The sequence below is a fragment of the Bradysia coprophila genome, unplaced genomic scaffold, assembly GCF_014529535.1.
Source record: "Bradysia coprophila strain Holo2 unplaced genomic scaffold, BU_Bcop_v1 contig_350, whole genome shotgun sequence".
In the NCBI taxonomy this organism is placed as follows: Eukaryota; Metazoa; Arthropoda; class Insecta; order Diptera; family Sciaridae; genus Bradysia; species Bradysia coprophila.
The window spans coordinates 1,399,596-1,414,933 of NW_023503608.1; the positions used below are offsets into that span (position 1 = coordinate 1,399,596).

The 15,338-nt window shown below is 35.1% G+C and overlaps 2 protein-coding genes across 4 annotated transcripts in view; both read right to left on the reverse strand.

Moving 5' to 3' along the window:
• The window catches only part of LOC119079976, a 31,650-nt gene extending 23,582 nt beyond the window's left edge, over positions 1-8,068 (reverse strand). For all 3 annotated transcript variants that reach the window (XM_037188115.1, XM_037188116.1, XM_037188114.1), the window contains exon 1: positions 7,264-8,068. The gene's annotated coding sequence lies outside the window, so the exon portion shown is untranslated. The remainder of the gene's footprint in view (positions 1-7,263) is intronic.
• Positions 8,069-10,673: 2,605 nt separating this feature from the next.
• LOC119080087 lies at positions 10,674-11,668 on the reverse strand. The gene is made up of 2 exons (XM_037188310.1): positions 10,845-11,668; positions 10,674-10,774 (listed from the first exon to the last, which is right to left on the reverse strand). The coding sequence occupies exons 1-2, from the start codon at positions 11,637-11,639 to the stop codon at positions 10,739-10,741; spliced, it is 831 nt and encodes a 276-aa protein (XP_037044205.1). The 5' UTR covers positions 11,640-11,668; the 3' UTR covers positions 10,674-10,738.
• Between the last annotated feature and the right edge of the window lie 3,670 nt (positions 11,669-15,338).

The following is a 15,338-nucleotide window of genomic DNA, read 5'->3' on the forward strand; positions in this document are numbered from 1 at the left end:
TGTCGTTATATTCCAGAGGCAACGAAAACGACTGCAAGGATTTATCTATTTTAAAAAATTGATTTTTTTTTCGAGCACAAGATAAAATATTTCCATTTCATTTTCCACATCATAAACCACCAAAACCGTACGGACTGTACATTTTCGAATAATTATTTAGCATATGCCCACCACAATACCACAAGAATAAATAAATAAATTCAAAAATGGAAATTATTGTAAATTTTGAGTTTTTTTCTGTTTGTTTTTCATGAGAATTTTCATAAAAATAATGGTACAGTTGCTGGGTTGACCGGTCAAAATGTACAAATTGGAGAAGAAAAGTTGATGCTCGATGGTCATTTATAATAAAAGGTTCATTAACATGAAAAATGGTAGTGAGTAGAAGTATAAACAAATTATTTATGGTTCATGCATGCATGTTAAGTGGAATGTATAGGGTTCCGATGAAAATGTAACTTTAACGCGTTATCAGGTGAAATATAAACGCGGACAATCAATCACTGACTTTGAAGAGAAAAAGCTGATGGTATTTTCCGCTTTCGTATGTTCGAGGTTCGAGTACGTTCATTTTGATTGTTCGTTTAATAAAGAATAATTGCCTAAATATTGAAGTGCTGGATTCTAATGAAACGTGTGCACTATGTGTCTTGCCTTCCACTCGAACCATTGATTAAACAAAGCTTGCACAACATTATACAATAAATTACGTTTTCGATTAATTATTCTAATGTTTTACAAACGGCTGAAGTTGTAGTTTTAGCCATTTTTTAATGTTTAGACAAAAAATAAATAAATCTGCAGTGACCTATTCAGACAATACATCTTTAAGGATTGAGGCTGATATTCGTCTTTGAGAAAATCGAAATTTTTTTTAAAGAAAACTCTCGATTTTATCGAATCTTATAAATGTAAGAAAATCGAGAAAATTTTGAAAAATCAAGAAAAATCCAGAAGTTTGAATGATTTTCTCGATTTTTTTTTTGATTTTTTCGAATTTTCGATTTTTTTTTATTTTCTCGAAAATGTTTTCAAATGTAGGTAGCGGTTGCTCGACTCCTACTAGTCTCAATTCTACTACATCATAAATGGCGCTAGTTTTTTCGGTAATGAAAGGGTCTCTAAGAGTCCACAAGACTTTCGTTGAACAAATGAAAATCTTGATTTTTATGTTCTGAATTTTGGTGAGCACAGGCACGCGCTCGCAACAAATATGAAACACTAAAATAAAAAAATCTAGTCTGTCATTTGTTGAACAAACTTTGTATGTAATCATATACAAACCACAATAAGTCCTAAAATAGAAAGAATGTCGAATCTGACATTTCTCCACCTGTTAGTGTTCAAAAAATGACGAATTTCATACTTCATTCATCTGTTCTGCCAATACTCTCTCTAGCAAACAAACTCTCAGCTCTATGTGTCAAATTCACACCTTATTTCTTTGTATTCTACTAACACTTTTCTACATTTTGACTGACTACGCTGTAATTTATATGTAAATTCCAAAGGCTACTTGATTCGTTCACCACCTTAATAAAAGTAGTTTGTTTGCTAGAGAGAGTATTGGTTCTGCATAAAGAGCGTACAGCGTATTTGTTCACAAAAACTGAAAAAATTAAGGAAAGTTCGATAAAATCAAGAAAACTTTTCTCAAAGATAAGCAGTGATACCATACTTCGACTAATTCTAATAATGTTACGGTTGGTATGGTCGCAACTCAATAGCGTAGTGGCTGCCCTCCTGCTTTTCACTAATTGAGTGAGGTAGAGACAGATCGATTGTCAGATTCGAAAACAAAACAAAACCGATTGAATAGGCTCAAATCAAGTTAAATTAAGTATAGAGCTTACCAGCAGAACCATTGATGGTAGAACTGATACTCGACTCCTACTAGTTGGAGTCCTATTGCATCATAGATGGTTAGTTTTTTTTTCGGTAATAAAAGAATCTCAAAGAGCGGAACCATAAGCAGCAACTAGTGTAATAATTATAGAAAACCAATCGCTTCGTGGGTTGTAAAGGCAGATTATTATCAAAATCTTGTACTTCATTTGTTTTAACATATATATTTTGTTATATAAGACCGAACTAAGCAGATGTTGTCGCTTATGTTTGTCGCTACTGCCGTCAGATGATTCTGAAAGGTTGGTTGACTACTTAAATTAACTAAGGTTGACTGCTACTTATAGTACGAAAATTTCGTCCATCAATTATCCGAAATGATTAATGCAAATTGCCTTACGTAACCATAACAATGTTTTGGCGCTATATGTAATATAAACTCTAATATTTACTATAGAACTACCCGTCTATGAGAATTCAATAAAATACAAAAGCTTCTTCAGATGTCCAACGAAATATGGAAAGAATTTTGGTGTTGTGACTGAAATTTCAGAGAGTATAATGCTCCATACAAACTGTTTTCCGTTTGAAAATGCAACGATAAATCATTCGTAATAGTAACTAGATTAAATTATGGCGCTATAACGCTTGTAATGCTAATAAATTGGTTTGTTATTTTGGGCGATAGGCCAAGAACTGATTGATGGGATATTTTCAAGAAAAAGAAAAAATTCCTGGCAAGTATTGTTCGGTATGAACCAAAGAATATTTTGATTATTCCATGTAAATGCCAGACGTCTTTAATTTTAATCGTAAGTCTGTCTATTCCATTCAGACTTAATAACGTCAAATAAGAAATTTCCCAAAAATAGAACCTGGTCAAATGGACCAAATTTCTTGGAAATTCTCATTTTATGAGTTATAGCCTGAGCTTTTCTCAAATGTATCAAAATCGAACAAAGGTTAGAGTCAGGCGTGGGGTAATTTGGCACAAAACAACGCATTTTTCAACTATGTAAAAGGTAAATCGTGTGCGAGTTTGTGATACCAAAATTTTGTAAAAGGAGTCATAAGGTCAACGACATGGCTAAAAGCATTTGCAGCAAAAGCTTGTGTGTGTGAGTTCACCTTTTACGTAGTTGAAAAGTGCGCTGTTTTGGCACCGGGTGCCAGATTCCCCGATACCCTCGTTTAATAGTGAATACATCGGCGTACCATAACAACAACTATAAAACAATATGTAGGCCACTAGCGCCTTTAATTCAAGCGCAACCAAACTATTTTCGTCTAACCATTAGAGCCATTACCACACTAAGACGTTTCAACGAATGTGAAATTCATTTCATATGACCACCATATCTCCACCAAAACCCTAAAAGTACTCGACATATCTCTGTCAGTCTTCATCCTTACGATAATATGTTCATTAAGTCTGCATCATACCATCCCATTACGTTCACTTCGAATTACCAAGAGTTTTGATGCTCAAACTGTCCAAAACCTATTAATTACTTTATCCAAAGTATCAAATTTATCGTCGTCCATTTCAGGCACTTACAATGCCATTAGATGCCCGCAGCTCTATGACTAAAGAGATAATGATTCAAATGAAAAACAATTAATGGCCTTCACTTGATGGTACACACACACACACCTCCATCAACAATGTCTTATTATAAAGTTTTTGGGGATTCTGGTAACAAAATATAGGCTCGTGTATAAATGTGTACACACTGTTCGTTCGCAAATTAAATCATTTCCGGTTGCCATATCATCCGCAACCATATGAATAATTAAAATAAAATTATAATTCATGAAAGGCGCTTTTATGTTATAACAAAATTAATGAGATTAGTCCTCAGAAAAAAAAGAAAACTTTACCATTCAACCCTTTTTTGATGACATTCGTCTTTTTTCGAGAGTTATTTGACGTAAATTTTGGATTCTCTTCCTTCTCTTTGCTATACCTTCTTATTCCATCCATCTATCTATACCGAAATGATATCCATGATGTATTATGTTGTGATATGTTATGTAACTTAAGACATGGATGGATATACACGATAAATGGTTAGGTAAATAGGATCTCAGTGTAATAACGAATGAATGAGGAGGAATACAAATAAAAATTATATTTCCATTAGGGTGTCAAAAACTATTATTGTTGTTCTCCTAGTTTTTCTATCGCATGTAAAAAAAGGTACCTTATGGAATGTGTGTTTCTAGCACCAGCCGGTGACGAACTCAGAAAACCGGCTGAAAAGGCTCCTTTGTAAATGTGGAAATAGTCATTGTTATGAAAGAACAGGTTAAGACAAATACGGAGGCGGGTGACACCAAATTTTATAAAGGACTCACTACAGATAGTTTGAGAAATCAACTTGAAGAAAATATTTTTTTTGGAAAATTCAGAATTTTGTTTTTGTTAAGTTCATATAGTTCGTGATCAACTCAGGGTTGTCTTAACCTGTTCTTACAGAATCTTCGGAATAGTAACTAATACAAATTTTACACATCTTTTGCATAGGAGAGTGTTGTGCCCTAGGAAGTGTAGGAAGTGTTGTGCCCTAATCGATTGAAGTAAAACATGAATCAATCCGAGGCGATGCCAAGGTTGACACCACATTGTATGCATAAAGTTCTAGTTGATCGACAAGTTAGGAACACGTTTTTATATGGGACAAGTGGGTTGGCCTGTAGAGGTGCCACATTTATTTCATTCTCTGCGGCTTATTTTCATGTGAACCAACTTCACAGTTGTCATTACAGAACGAATGTCACCATATGAAGTTGGTTCACATGTAAATAAGCGCAGTGACAGCAGTAATTTTATGACAGAATGTACTAAAATATGGGAAAACTCTATTACATTTCTTCCGAGTTTCCAAACATCATTCTTCTATACGGCCTTGGGGTCATCGCCTTTACAAACGTCACTTTCACACATGACAATGAATCTACCAACTCTTCTATTCTCATAGTAATTTATGACACTGAGCCATAAATGCTTTTTAAGGCACCAGATTTGTAGATCTCCGGCCACGATTAATAATATACTTCGTAGACATTTTATGGAAAATGTGTTTTCGTAAAGGCAACGAATGTTTTTCTTCACAACTCAGTGAGAAAAGTCAAGTTTTCATCCCATCGTTTATCATTACAAAATTATTACTGCGTGGCTCCAGTGAGCTTACTAAATAACTATTTAAAGGAGCTTGTCTATTGTTACAATCAGCCTACGGCCTCGAGTGACATTCTACACATCCGCTCGAGGCCGTAGGTCGAGTGTGACAATACACATTCAGTGCCTAACTATTTTTCCCAAGCCTAGCCACATTCATTCGTTATTACACTGCAATCCTACTTACCTAACTATTTATCATACATTTCCATCCATAACCTAAGTTACGTAACACATCAATATATACATCTATGGACGAAATTTATGGAAAAATGTGTTTGAAAGTGAGAAAACGAATCCACAATTTATGTCTAATAACTCTCGAAAAAAGACGAATGTCATGGAAAAAGGATAGAAAGAATTGAATGGTAAAACTTTTTTAAGGACTTGTCTCATTAATTTGTATAAAAAGCGCCTTTCATGAATTACAATTTTATTTTAATTATTCATATGGTTTGGATGGTATTTATATGGCGGATGATATGGCAACCGGAAATGATTCAATTTGTAAACAAAAAAAAATGTGAACATTAAATACGAGCCTAATTGAGGCGGAATCCGGGCACGTTTTAATCACGACACTGTCTAATGGTGTATGTGAGGTGAAGGCCGGTAATTATTTTTCGCTATCATTATCTCCACACTATGGGGTTCATAGTTCTAACATAGTTCGAGAATCTAATAGAGCCTGAAGTGAACAATGATGAATTCGGCACTGTGAGTATTTAGCAGGCCTTCATTCAGCTTTTCAGCTGGTCAGGTCATCTGTTATCGACAACTATGACCAAAATACAGTCTGTATTATACAGATGAGGTAAGGCTACTTTTTTATATCGAAATGTAATGTAAAAACTAATGAAGTACTAGATTTTCCATGAAAACTAGGTGAGTTTTAATGTTACTATAAACAAGGTTCTGAAAGAACAGGTTAAGACACTTACGAAGGCGGGTGAAATGCAAATCTTGACAATTTAAACATGTATTTTGTTTGAAAAGTCAACTTGAAACACATTCTACAGGAAAATTTTGATCACATCGCCTTCGTGATCAAATCGAAAGTGTCTTGACCTGTTCTTTCAGAACCTTGAATGTAAATGTGACACATTCAGTGATTTAGCTTAAGGGGTAAATGGAGGTCGTTTTTTGCAGATCACTGTTATTCCATAGATCATTTTCATGACCTTGTAAACGCCAGACACGATCCCAACTGTCAGGCATGTCGAAAAATATCGAATGAATTGAACGAACGATTTTCATATAAAAATCAGTAAATTGAACGCAGTTAACGTTAATTGATTGAGGTTAAGGACTACTTGACGAAAAATTTAGTGGGGTTACGATGACAAGTACCGTATAATGGAAATGATTTATTGCGCAGTTGTGGTTTAATGTGATTCAGCCGCGATTCAATGAAAAATCAAATATTGATGAAGATATATTAGTCACTATTTTGATGATTTTTTCAATAGACCATCTTCAACTAACGGTGCTTCGCGTGTGGAAATTCACGCTATCCGCGGTATCCTGGATACCGGGAAGTTTTCAGAAAAATTCTTTAGATACCGGGAAATCGAAAAGATCGGGAAAAATATGTGGCGAAAAATCAAATTTACGATTTTAGATACCGGGAAATTTGACTTGGATACCGGGAAGAAAACAAAATTTCCACACGCGCGGTGCTTTCAGACCTAACGTCACTTAAATCTCGTTAAATGTTACGTTCATTCATTCATTTGAACCAAATTTTTTAACGTAAAAATTTTTGTTGTGGATAGGGGCAGGACCACCTAATTTGATTAACTGAAATAACTAAAAATTACCATAAATTTCCAAAATGTAACGAAACATTTCAGAAACTTAAATTCACAATAACAGACCCGGATTGTGGGTGATCTCCAGATGAACCATTAAAAAAAATTTTAACCAAAATTCTAACTCGTTTTTCGATAGTTAAATTATTTATTTTTTTGTGACACCCTAATATCCTTATCCATATCGTCTTTTTGTGGTTACAGTGTTGTCTAATTCTTTCGGCAATTTATCTTATTTTGCTCTACGTCACACATCATCCTTAAATCATTTCTCAAAATGTTGTGAATTAAAATTCAAATTCAACGAAATGTTATACCTCCATTTACATAATACAAAAGATTATTATGCAGAACTCTCTTGAATATATGAAAATTTCTTCTATTTTTTTTTATCGATTTATGTTAAAAGATCAAGTTAAAACTTACATTTTGCTTCTTCCACTTTTCTCAAAACATTTCGATTCGAACATAAGTTTCATCTAATCCCCGTCTTATCCGACAAAGTTAATCCATCATCATCAGTTTCTCGGAATGAATAGATAAGAGGAGATATGCGGAGTGGTATTGAGGATAAGATAAAATAAATTTAAAAAAAAATCGTTTGGCACAAAAAATATCCTTTCAATTCGGAAGGAGGAGTAGATCACACACAATTCACCGAAAAAAACACCACCTAAAATCGGTTTAAGTCAAAACAAAAACGATTATTATTACGCTTCACTGAAACTTTTATCATCTCGAAAATGATAAGCACATTCATCATCCCACACCCAGTCATCATACTTTATTGTTACAATACACACAGAAACCATATTATATAAACTCGGAACGGCAAGGAATACACAAAAAAAGAGGAGCAGCACCGAACAACGATTTTCCAATTGACACAATTTTCCAATAAAACGGCACTTTTCATTTAATTACAAAAATGTTTGATTTTCCATCTTTCGTTCCTTTTATTTCTCCTTTTCCCAATTATTACCGAAAAAATAATAATTTCAATAAAATATTCGAGTTAACTGATTCCGCCACGATTAAAATTACGTTATTTTATGCCGAAAATAAACAAAAATTCTATCAAAATGAAGCGATAACATTTAGAATTTTTCGGGTTCGATGGTGTATAAATTTGATGTTAACATTGAGTTATATAAACATTTCTTTAGGCAAAAAAATTGAATGGTAAAAATATCCTCGCGTTAGGCTTTACACCATCAAAAACGAACTGTAACACTAGACGATTGCCAGAAGACTACCGCAAGATGACCGAGTATTTCGTTTCGTGTATTGTACATTTCCCAGATTCCACACATACACGTAAACAGAGATAACACTAACGGTTAAGTCATCCTGGAAAGCGTTAGTGGAACCAGTTCACACGGATGATATGCTCTATTCAAGCTCGGATTCTGCGAAAGAATTTATATGGAAAAAAGCACACACGAGAAAAAAAAAGAAGATAACTTCAAAATTGGAGAATTGGCGCATGCGTACCACGGTCTGTTTATGTAGATTGTTACCGAAGAGCTTTTTGATTGTTATACACAAGGGTGAGATAATACATTGTGTGTGTAGCTTGTTAGTCCCCATTTCACTGTTACACACCACATGAAAATACCACACACTCCACATTCAGCTAAGACAATAATATGGAAAATATTGTGTTTACTCGGCTTTAGTTCAAGTATGATGAAAAGAAAAACTAAAGTAAAGATTTTTTTTCCTTTAGCTTTGGTTTTCACTGTCGACTAGATAATAAATTTGATTTTCCTTTCGATAGTACTCAAGCAATATGCGAGAGTTGCGTTGTCTGAATCTTTGGAATACAATACAAATACGAGCAAGCATTTATTAGAGAAAGTTCAATTCAGTGCGGTTCAACGTATTTTTCCATTTTTTTTTTTGGTTTTCTCGTTCGCTTTTTTCCTATATCCTTTTATTGCTCCAGCTGTGTATACCACTGTTTTGTAATTTGTGTTGCAGCGCTTCTATTACATGACGCTTATCTTGAATATCTGATAGGTATGTTGTATATATAAAAAAAACTGTACAGAGGCTACGACGGATATGTGTGTTGTGTATGCTATATAATAAAAATAAATTATGTAATTTGGCAAATCGTTTATGGTTGATATGACCTTGAAACGGTCCGAACCGCTAAAATGCTCTTAAATAAAGCTTTTTGTCTTAGAAAGAAGATTGATTAGTTGGTCGTTTGGTTTTATTATTATGTTGAAATTAGTGGTTCACATGGCCCCCTTTTCCGCATTGTTAGGTCTTTTATATTGGATTTTTTTGATCCATTTAAAATTTGATTCGACAATTTACTTTTTAAACGGAAAAATGTTTGCTTTACATCTGGATAAAAAAGGATCTCATTACATTTCAGTTGTCAAGTGTTTGTCGACAACCTTTTTTTTATCTGTTCAATTTAACTATACTACATATCGTTGGTTCAATTAAGCGGTAATCAATCATACGCAAAATTCAAGTGGTGTTGAGATTGAATGATTCAGTTGACTATTAATTATAATGTTTCGGATTTTGAATATTAATTGATGCGATGACATTGATGTGGGAGGATGCTCATATTATACCTAGTGACGAATCAAGTATAATTTAAACGTACGACACCTTCAAATCAATTTTACTTTTCGGTATAATTTGTCATTTTAACTTTAAATTCAAAGTCTAAGATAATGACCGACGATTTCTTTAAGAAAATTTTTCTTCTTTCTTTCATTCGTCTTTGGTAAAGTTGTTAAAGTTATCCATGAAAGAAATCAGGGACACTTACATCAACCACTTTTTTTTGTCAAGCAGTTAAACTTTTCGGCTTTTTTTCTTTTTACTTTTGTTGAAAGAAAAAGTTGTTTGCAGCACACATCCCGTCTACTTGGAGTTGAAATCTTATTTTAGAACTTTTACTTGGTATTCAATCGAAATCAAAGTGAAGACAAAGACTGACAGAAAACTGAACTCACTCTTTTAGAATTGTCAAATTTATCGCACCATTATCATCAAATATGTTACTTTGTCTCTGTTAAGTTTCACCGGTTTCACCCAATGTTTGATACAAAATTTATCACTTCAATATATTTATCGTGCATTCTGTAATATAACAGATCATGCTTTCCAGAGCTAATCACTTAAAATTGATGAACGTGTAAAATTATACACGATACGAATGATTGGGGGATGCTCCATTTACTATCTCAGTTTTTAAATCGTTTTTGCTTTCGTCGGCATAACAGGTACTTAAGGATCGGCCTATGTGTAATTTTAATTGGGTTTTGTTACGATAATCTTGGTTCAAATACACGAATTGACTCGAGTGAAAAGGTAAGTTTGCTACAGTCCCTAAATTATTTTGTTATCCTTAAAACAGCTGGATTCTACCAACAATGACGTGTTAGAATAGGCAAAAAAATCGCCGGTAAGCCGGGCGAAAGCTCTATGAACTCAACACGACTTGAACCGATTAAAATAGCTTTGCTCCAATTGCATTTCAATTTAGGAATTTTTAGAATGTAATCATATTAATTAAAATAAGCCTTGTCTCAGCCTCATATACATACTCGATTACGCCATTGAGTGCACGGCGGTTGGTAAAAGTTACCATCTGCTAGATTTTTTGGATCTCTTGTTAGATCTCTCATTAGACGTTAGGGCTTAAGACTGTACTCTAACACTTACACTACACTGTAGAGTAAACGCATCGAATGTGGAACATGCTAGCAATGTGATGTGGTACGAGGGCTCCTCTATCTTTTCCTTTTGCTACCGTTTTCTTGTTCATCAAAGATCCGGAATCGTCGTGAAAAGAAAACAAACGATACGAATGTCCAATTAACTGAATTTATTGTTCGGCGATGTTTTACAGCAAATTTGTTGAGAACTCTCAGTTGAATATATTCTTGAGCAGGTCACGGAATTCCTGAAAGGCGAAAGAAAACCAAAACGTAAAATAAACTCGAAACGAGTGCAACAAAAAACTTCGTTTTTACCAAAAAATAGATCAGCTCGGCTGACTCGGTAATTTGTAGGTACCGGAATTCATCCATCAAACAGTTGCTTATTTCGTAGCATAAATGTTTTTGAACATATTCTATTTCGAAGATCAAGCAATCCAATTTCTCAGCTGTATGAATGAAATCGACGACAGTCTTATAGTCCCACTCTGCACCAGTAACTTTGAGTGATTTAAGCTCTTTTGATTCCTGTGCTAACCGTATTACAATACGTCTGTCAACATCCTCTGTACATCCATAGCAATGCACAGATAAGTCTTCCAAATGATGTAGCATTCGAGCTCCGTCCAACGTCGCATTCGGCGAAACATTACTGGAGATGTTAAATTTTTTCAAATTTGGACACTTTGATGGCAAACGTTTTAAAAACGTTGGTACAAGTGCAGTATATGATTCGGCAATATTCACGTTCAGTTCCACCAAACGTTTTCCAATAGTTGCTATCGTGCGTTTAGCTCGCTTTTCATCCTCATCCGATGTAATTGAACAGCTGTAGCTGTTGTTTCGCATAAAACGCGATGTAAGTGACTGTAATCTCGTGCAAGTAAGCGAAACGGCCACAATTGTATCAATAGAGTCAGAATCAGATTGTTTGAACCACTGCAGCACGTGACCTATACAGTCCTCGTTCATATCCAAAAATTGTGTCATTTTCTTTTCTGAAATCTTTTCACTTTTATCTGATTTAACCGCACTAATTTCACCTGAGTTCAGTGATTTCTCAGCAACTGATGTCGATAGAAGTCGAACAATGCCATGTTTTGGCAGCATGAAATTGATCTTCCAGTTTCATGCGGTAATACTTGTTGGAACAGTGCAATTGGTGCAATTCATTTATCTCATTGGAAAGGATAAAATTCACCTTGGTTACACACTGGTTGTAGAGGTTGTAGAAAACGTAATTTCAAATTCATAAAAATATTTATTTCAAATTATATAAATTTTGGGACCGTTTTTAAACTGAAGTAGGCGTTGCAAGAGAAACGACGTGTAAAAATTTTGCTCCACAAAAATAATTTTAGAAAATTTTCATATTTTGAACGAATTTTGAGCTGAAAAATAATATATCGCCGTTCATGAGTTGATCAAATTGCAATCAAACAATTTCAATTGAATTTTTCGTGCTGATCGCTGATTGATTGTTCACATACACTTACTTTCGTCTGTCAAAGGACATTATGGGACAAGCTTCTGATGGTATGTCTGAAAACACAGACAAATATTGCTTATGTTTGGTGGATATGAATGATCGCAACATGGAAATGGAAAAATGGATTCTTTGCAAGGGATGTAAAATTTTATTTCATCAAATATGTAATTTTATTTCAGATGAGGAATATGACAGAATAATCGGTGGGGAAGGTGATTGGTATTGTTCAAGTTTAAAGTGTCAGAAATTAGCGAACTTAGTAGCGAGCAATGAGGAAGGTTTAGCTAGACGAGGCCCTAAAAGAAAGTGTAGAGAAGAGAACGTTACACTTCCTTCGAGCCTCTTATTTGGAGATAGTATAGATGATAGGGTTTCGTGTGAGATGTGTGGCTTTTTAGCGAAAAATAGTCGTGGACTTAAAATCCATATGAGGGTACATGAGCGTGCTACTGTTTATAGCAACGTGTCTTCGAAAGATAAGGATGAATTGCTTCATCCTTCTGTTGAGGTTAATGTTTCAGATGTTTTAGGTGAGTTTGGCTTGTTGCTCAATCAGTGTAGATTGTCAGTGCCGTTGACTCGTGTGATACAGAAGTCGGTTAGGATTGTAACTTGTCAGGAGCTCACGCGTGTTATTAAGGATTTAGTTAGAAAGAACGACCTTGGTTCTTGGATGAAGCTGATGGCTTTTCCATATATCGTTCTTAGTAGTAAGTCTAAAGGGAATGATGGCATAAATGTTATCAGGAAGAATTTAGTTGCTTTTGCAGAGTGTACTGATGTTAACCAGGCTCTGTCTAAAGTTTTAGAAACTAAGGGGATGCATTTTAGTTTTAAGGTTGTTGACGAGGAGAGTGCGGTGGTTAAGGCTGCGACTAGGAAAGTGAGTGAGGGAGATATTACGGGTGCATTGAGAGTTTTGTGCTCAAATGAGTCAGTGGCTCCGCAGACTGTTGAGACTGCTGCTAAGCTTCAGACTAAACACCCAGTAGATGAAGGTGGTACTTTCGAAGAGGTGAAAATAGACTTCGAGATATCACCGACTGAGGTAGGAGATGTAGTTAGGGCTATTAGGAGTTTCCCATTGAGTTCGTCAGGAGGGATAGGGGGCTTGAGACCAAGGCACTTGAAAGATTTGACATCTTTTACTTGTGGTGATTCAGCTAATGAATTGATTAAAGCCGTGTCTTCGTTGATAGATATTATTAGATCAGGTCGAGTACAAAAGGATGTTTTAAAGGTTTTCTTTGGTGCATCGTTAACTGCTCTTAATAAAGGAGAGAACGATGTAAGACAAATTGCTGTGGGCTTAGTTTGGAGGCGTATTGCAGGGAAGATTTCGAATTATAAGATTAGGGAACAGTTAGTGAGTAAACTGAAACCTTTTCAGTTTGGATTTGGGATTAAAGGAGGAGCTGAAGCTTTAGTTCACGCTGTGCGTGAATTTTGTAAAATGAAGCATAATAAACCAAGAGAGGTTAAAGATATTTGCCCGGAGTTGTTTCCCTTGTTGCAACAAGCATATCGGCTTGTTTCGAATCTTTATTTCGCTGATAATCCCTTGTTGTCTCAAAGAGGCTATCAGCAGGGAGACCCGTTGGGTCCTACAGGTTTCTGTATAGGTATAATGCGAATGACGCATTCCCTTTTGTCTCGATTTAATGGCTGGTATTTAGACGATGGTACTATAGGTGATGAATTATCGACTGTTTTAGTTGATATTCAGAAAGTATTGTCGTTTTATGACGTTTCAGGACTACGCCTGAATACGAAAAAATGTGAAGTTTTCTTTATCAATGCGACCCCTGATGAAGAAGCTCATATGTATGCTGATATATCAGCTTTGTTACCAGGTATTAAGAAGGTTGATGAATCTTCCTTAGAACTGTTAGGTACGCCGATATTTGAGACAGGTTTAGAGAGGATGTTTTCTTCTAAGACCAAATCAGTTAAGTTGATGTGTGACCGACTTAAACTGATGGATGTCCATCCTGCTTTGTGTGTTTTTAAGAAGTCGTTGAGTGGTTGTAGATTTAATTACTTGATGCGTACTTCTAGAGCGTACTTGTTACCCGATCATCTTAGATCTGTTGATGAGATGTTTCGGTCGACATTGGAGGCTATTGCGAATACGAGAATAGAAGGTTTGTCGTGGGATCAGGCATCTCTCCCTTTGTCTTGTGGTGGTATAGGTATTAGGAGAGTTGAGGATTTGGCAGTGCCAGCCTATTTATCATCTGTTTATTCGTCGTCAGAATTATGTGGTGTTATACTCCAAAAGTTTAACTTAAAAATAATTAATGATCAGATTTTACAATTAATCGATGAAATTCCACGTAATTTTGTTCCAGAAACTGATACGCTTAAAAAAGAACAAAGGAATTGGGATCTTCCGAAGATCAAACATCAATTCGATGAGTTATTTGAAAATGGTGATCTTAAGATTCGTGCCCGATTACTTGCGTCATCACCTAAAGAATCTTCAAAGTGGCTGCAAGTGATCCCATCGAGTCAATTAGGATTGTTATTGGATAACAACTCTGCCAGAATTGCTGTTGGACTTAGAGTGGGTTCACAATTATGTGAGGAACACAAATGTATATGCGGTAAAATGGTAGAGAGAGATGGTTTACATGGTCTATCATGCGCTAAATGCGCAGAAGGAAAATTAGCTAGACATGATATTATGAATAACATCTTCGCTCATGCTTTCTCTAGTGCAGGTGTCCCAAATATTATACAGCCCCCAGGTGTTTCAAGAGATGATGGTAAAAGACCAGACGGCATGACGTTGATACCGTGGAGTCATGGTAAATCACTCTTGTGGGATGTGACTGTGAGGGATACTATGGCTGCTTCTTATATTAATGATTCTTCAAAGAAAGCTCGCACAATCGCAGACAAAGCTGAGAGACATAAGCATAACCATTATATTTCTCTAAAACAAAATTATTTATTAACACCACTCGCCTTCGAGACTCTAGGTTGTATGGGCCCAGAAACGAAGAAATTCATAGACAAATTGGGTTCCTTAATGAAAAAAGCAACTGGTGAAGCTAAATCGAAAGACTATCTTTTACAAAGAATCTCAATCGCGATACAACGTGGAAATGCCGCTTGCATTTTGGGAACATTGGGGAAAAAGAAGATTGATGATTTTTATTTATTGTAATTTTATTTTATATAAAAAGATCGACTTTTTACTGGCTGCGCCACTATTGTGAGCAGTCTTTTTTGTCGCAAATATTTATTTACATAAACTGAACATTTTTCATAAAAAAAAAAAAAAAAGTTTTTAGAAAAAGTTTTCAAATTTTTGA

Bases quoted from the DNA above. Each gene is read 5' to 3' on its own strand.
- LOC119080087 (XM_037188310.1), bottom strand. From the start codon at position 11,639: ATGCTGCCAAAACATGGCATTGTTCGACTTCTATCGACATCAGTTGCT. The intron at 10,775-10,844 runs GTAAAAACGAAG...TTCGCCTTTCAG, and splicing joins CCGAGCTGATCTATTTTTTG to GAATTCCGTGACCTGCTCAA.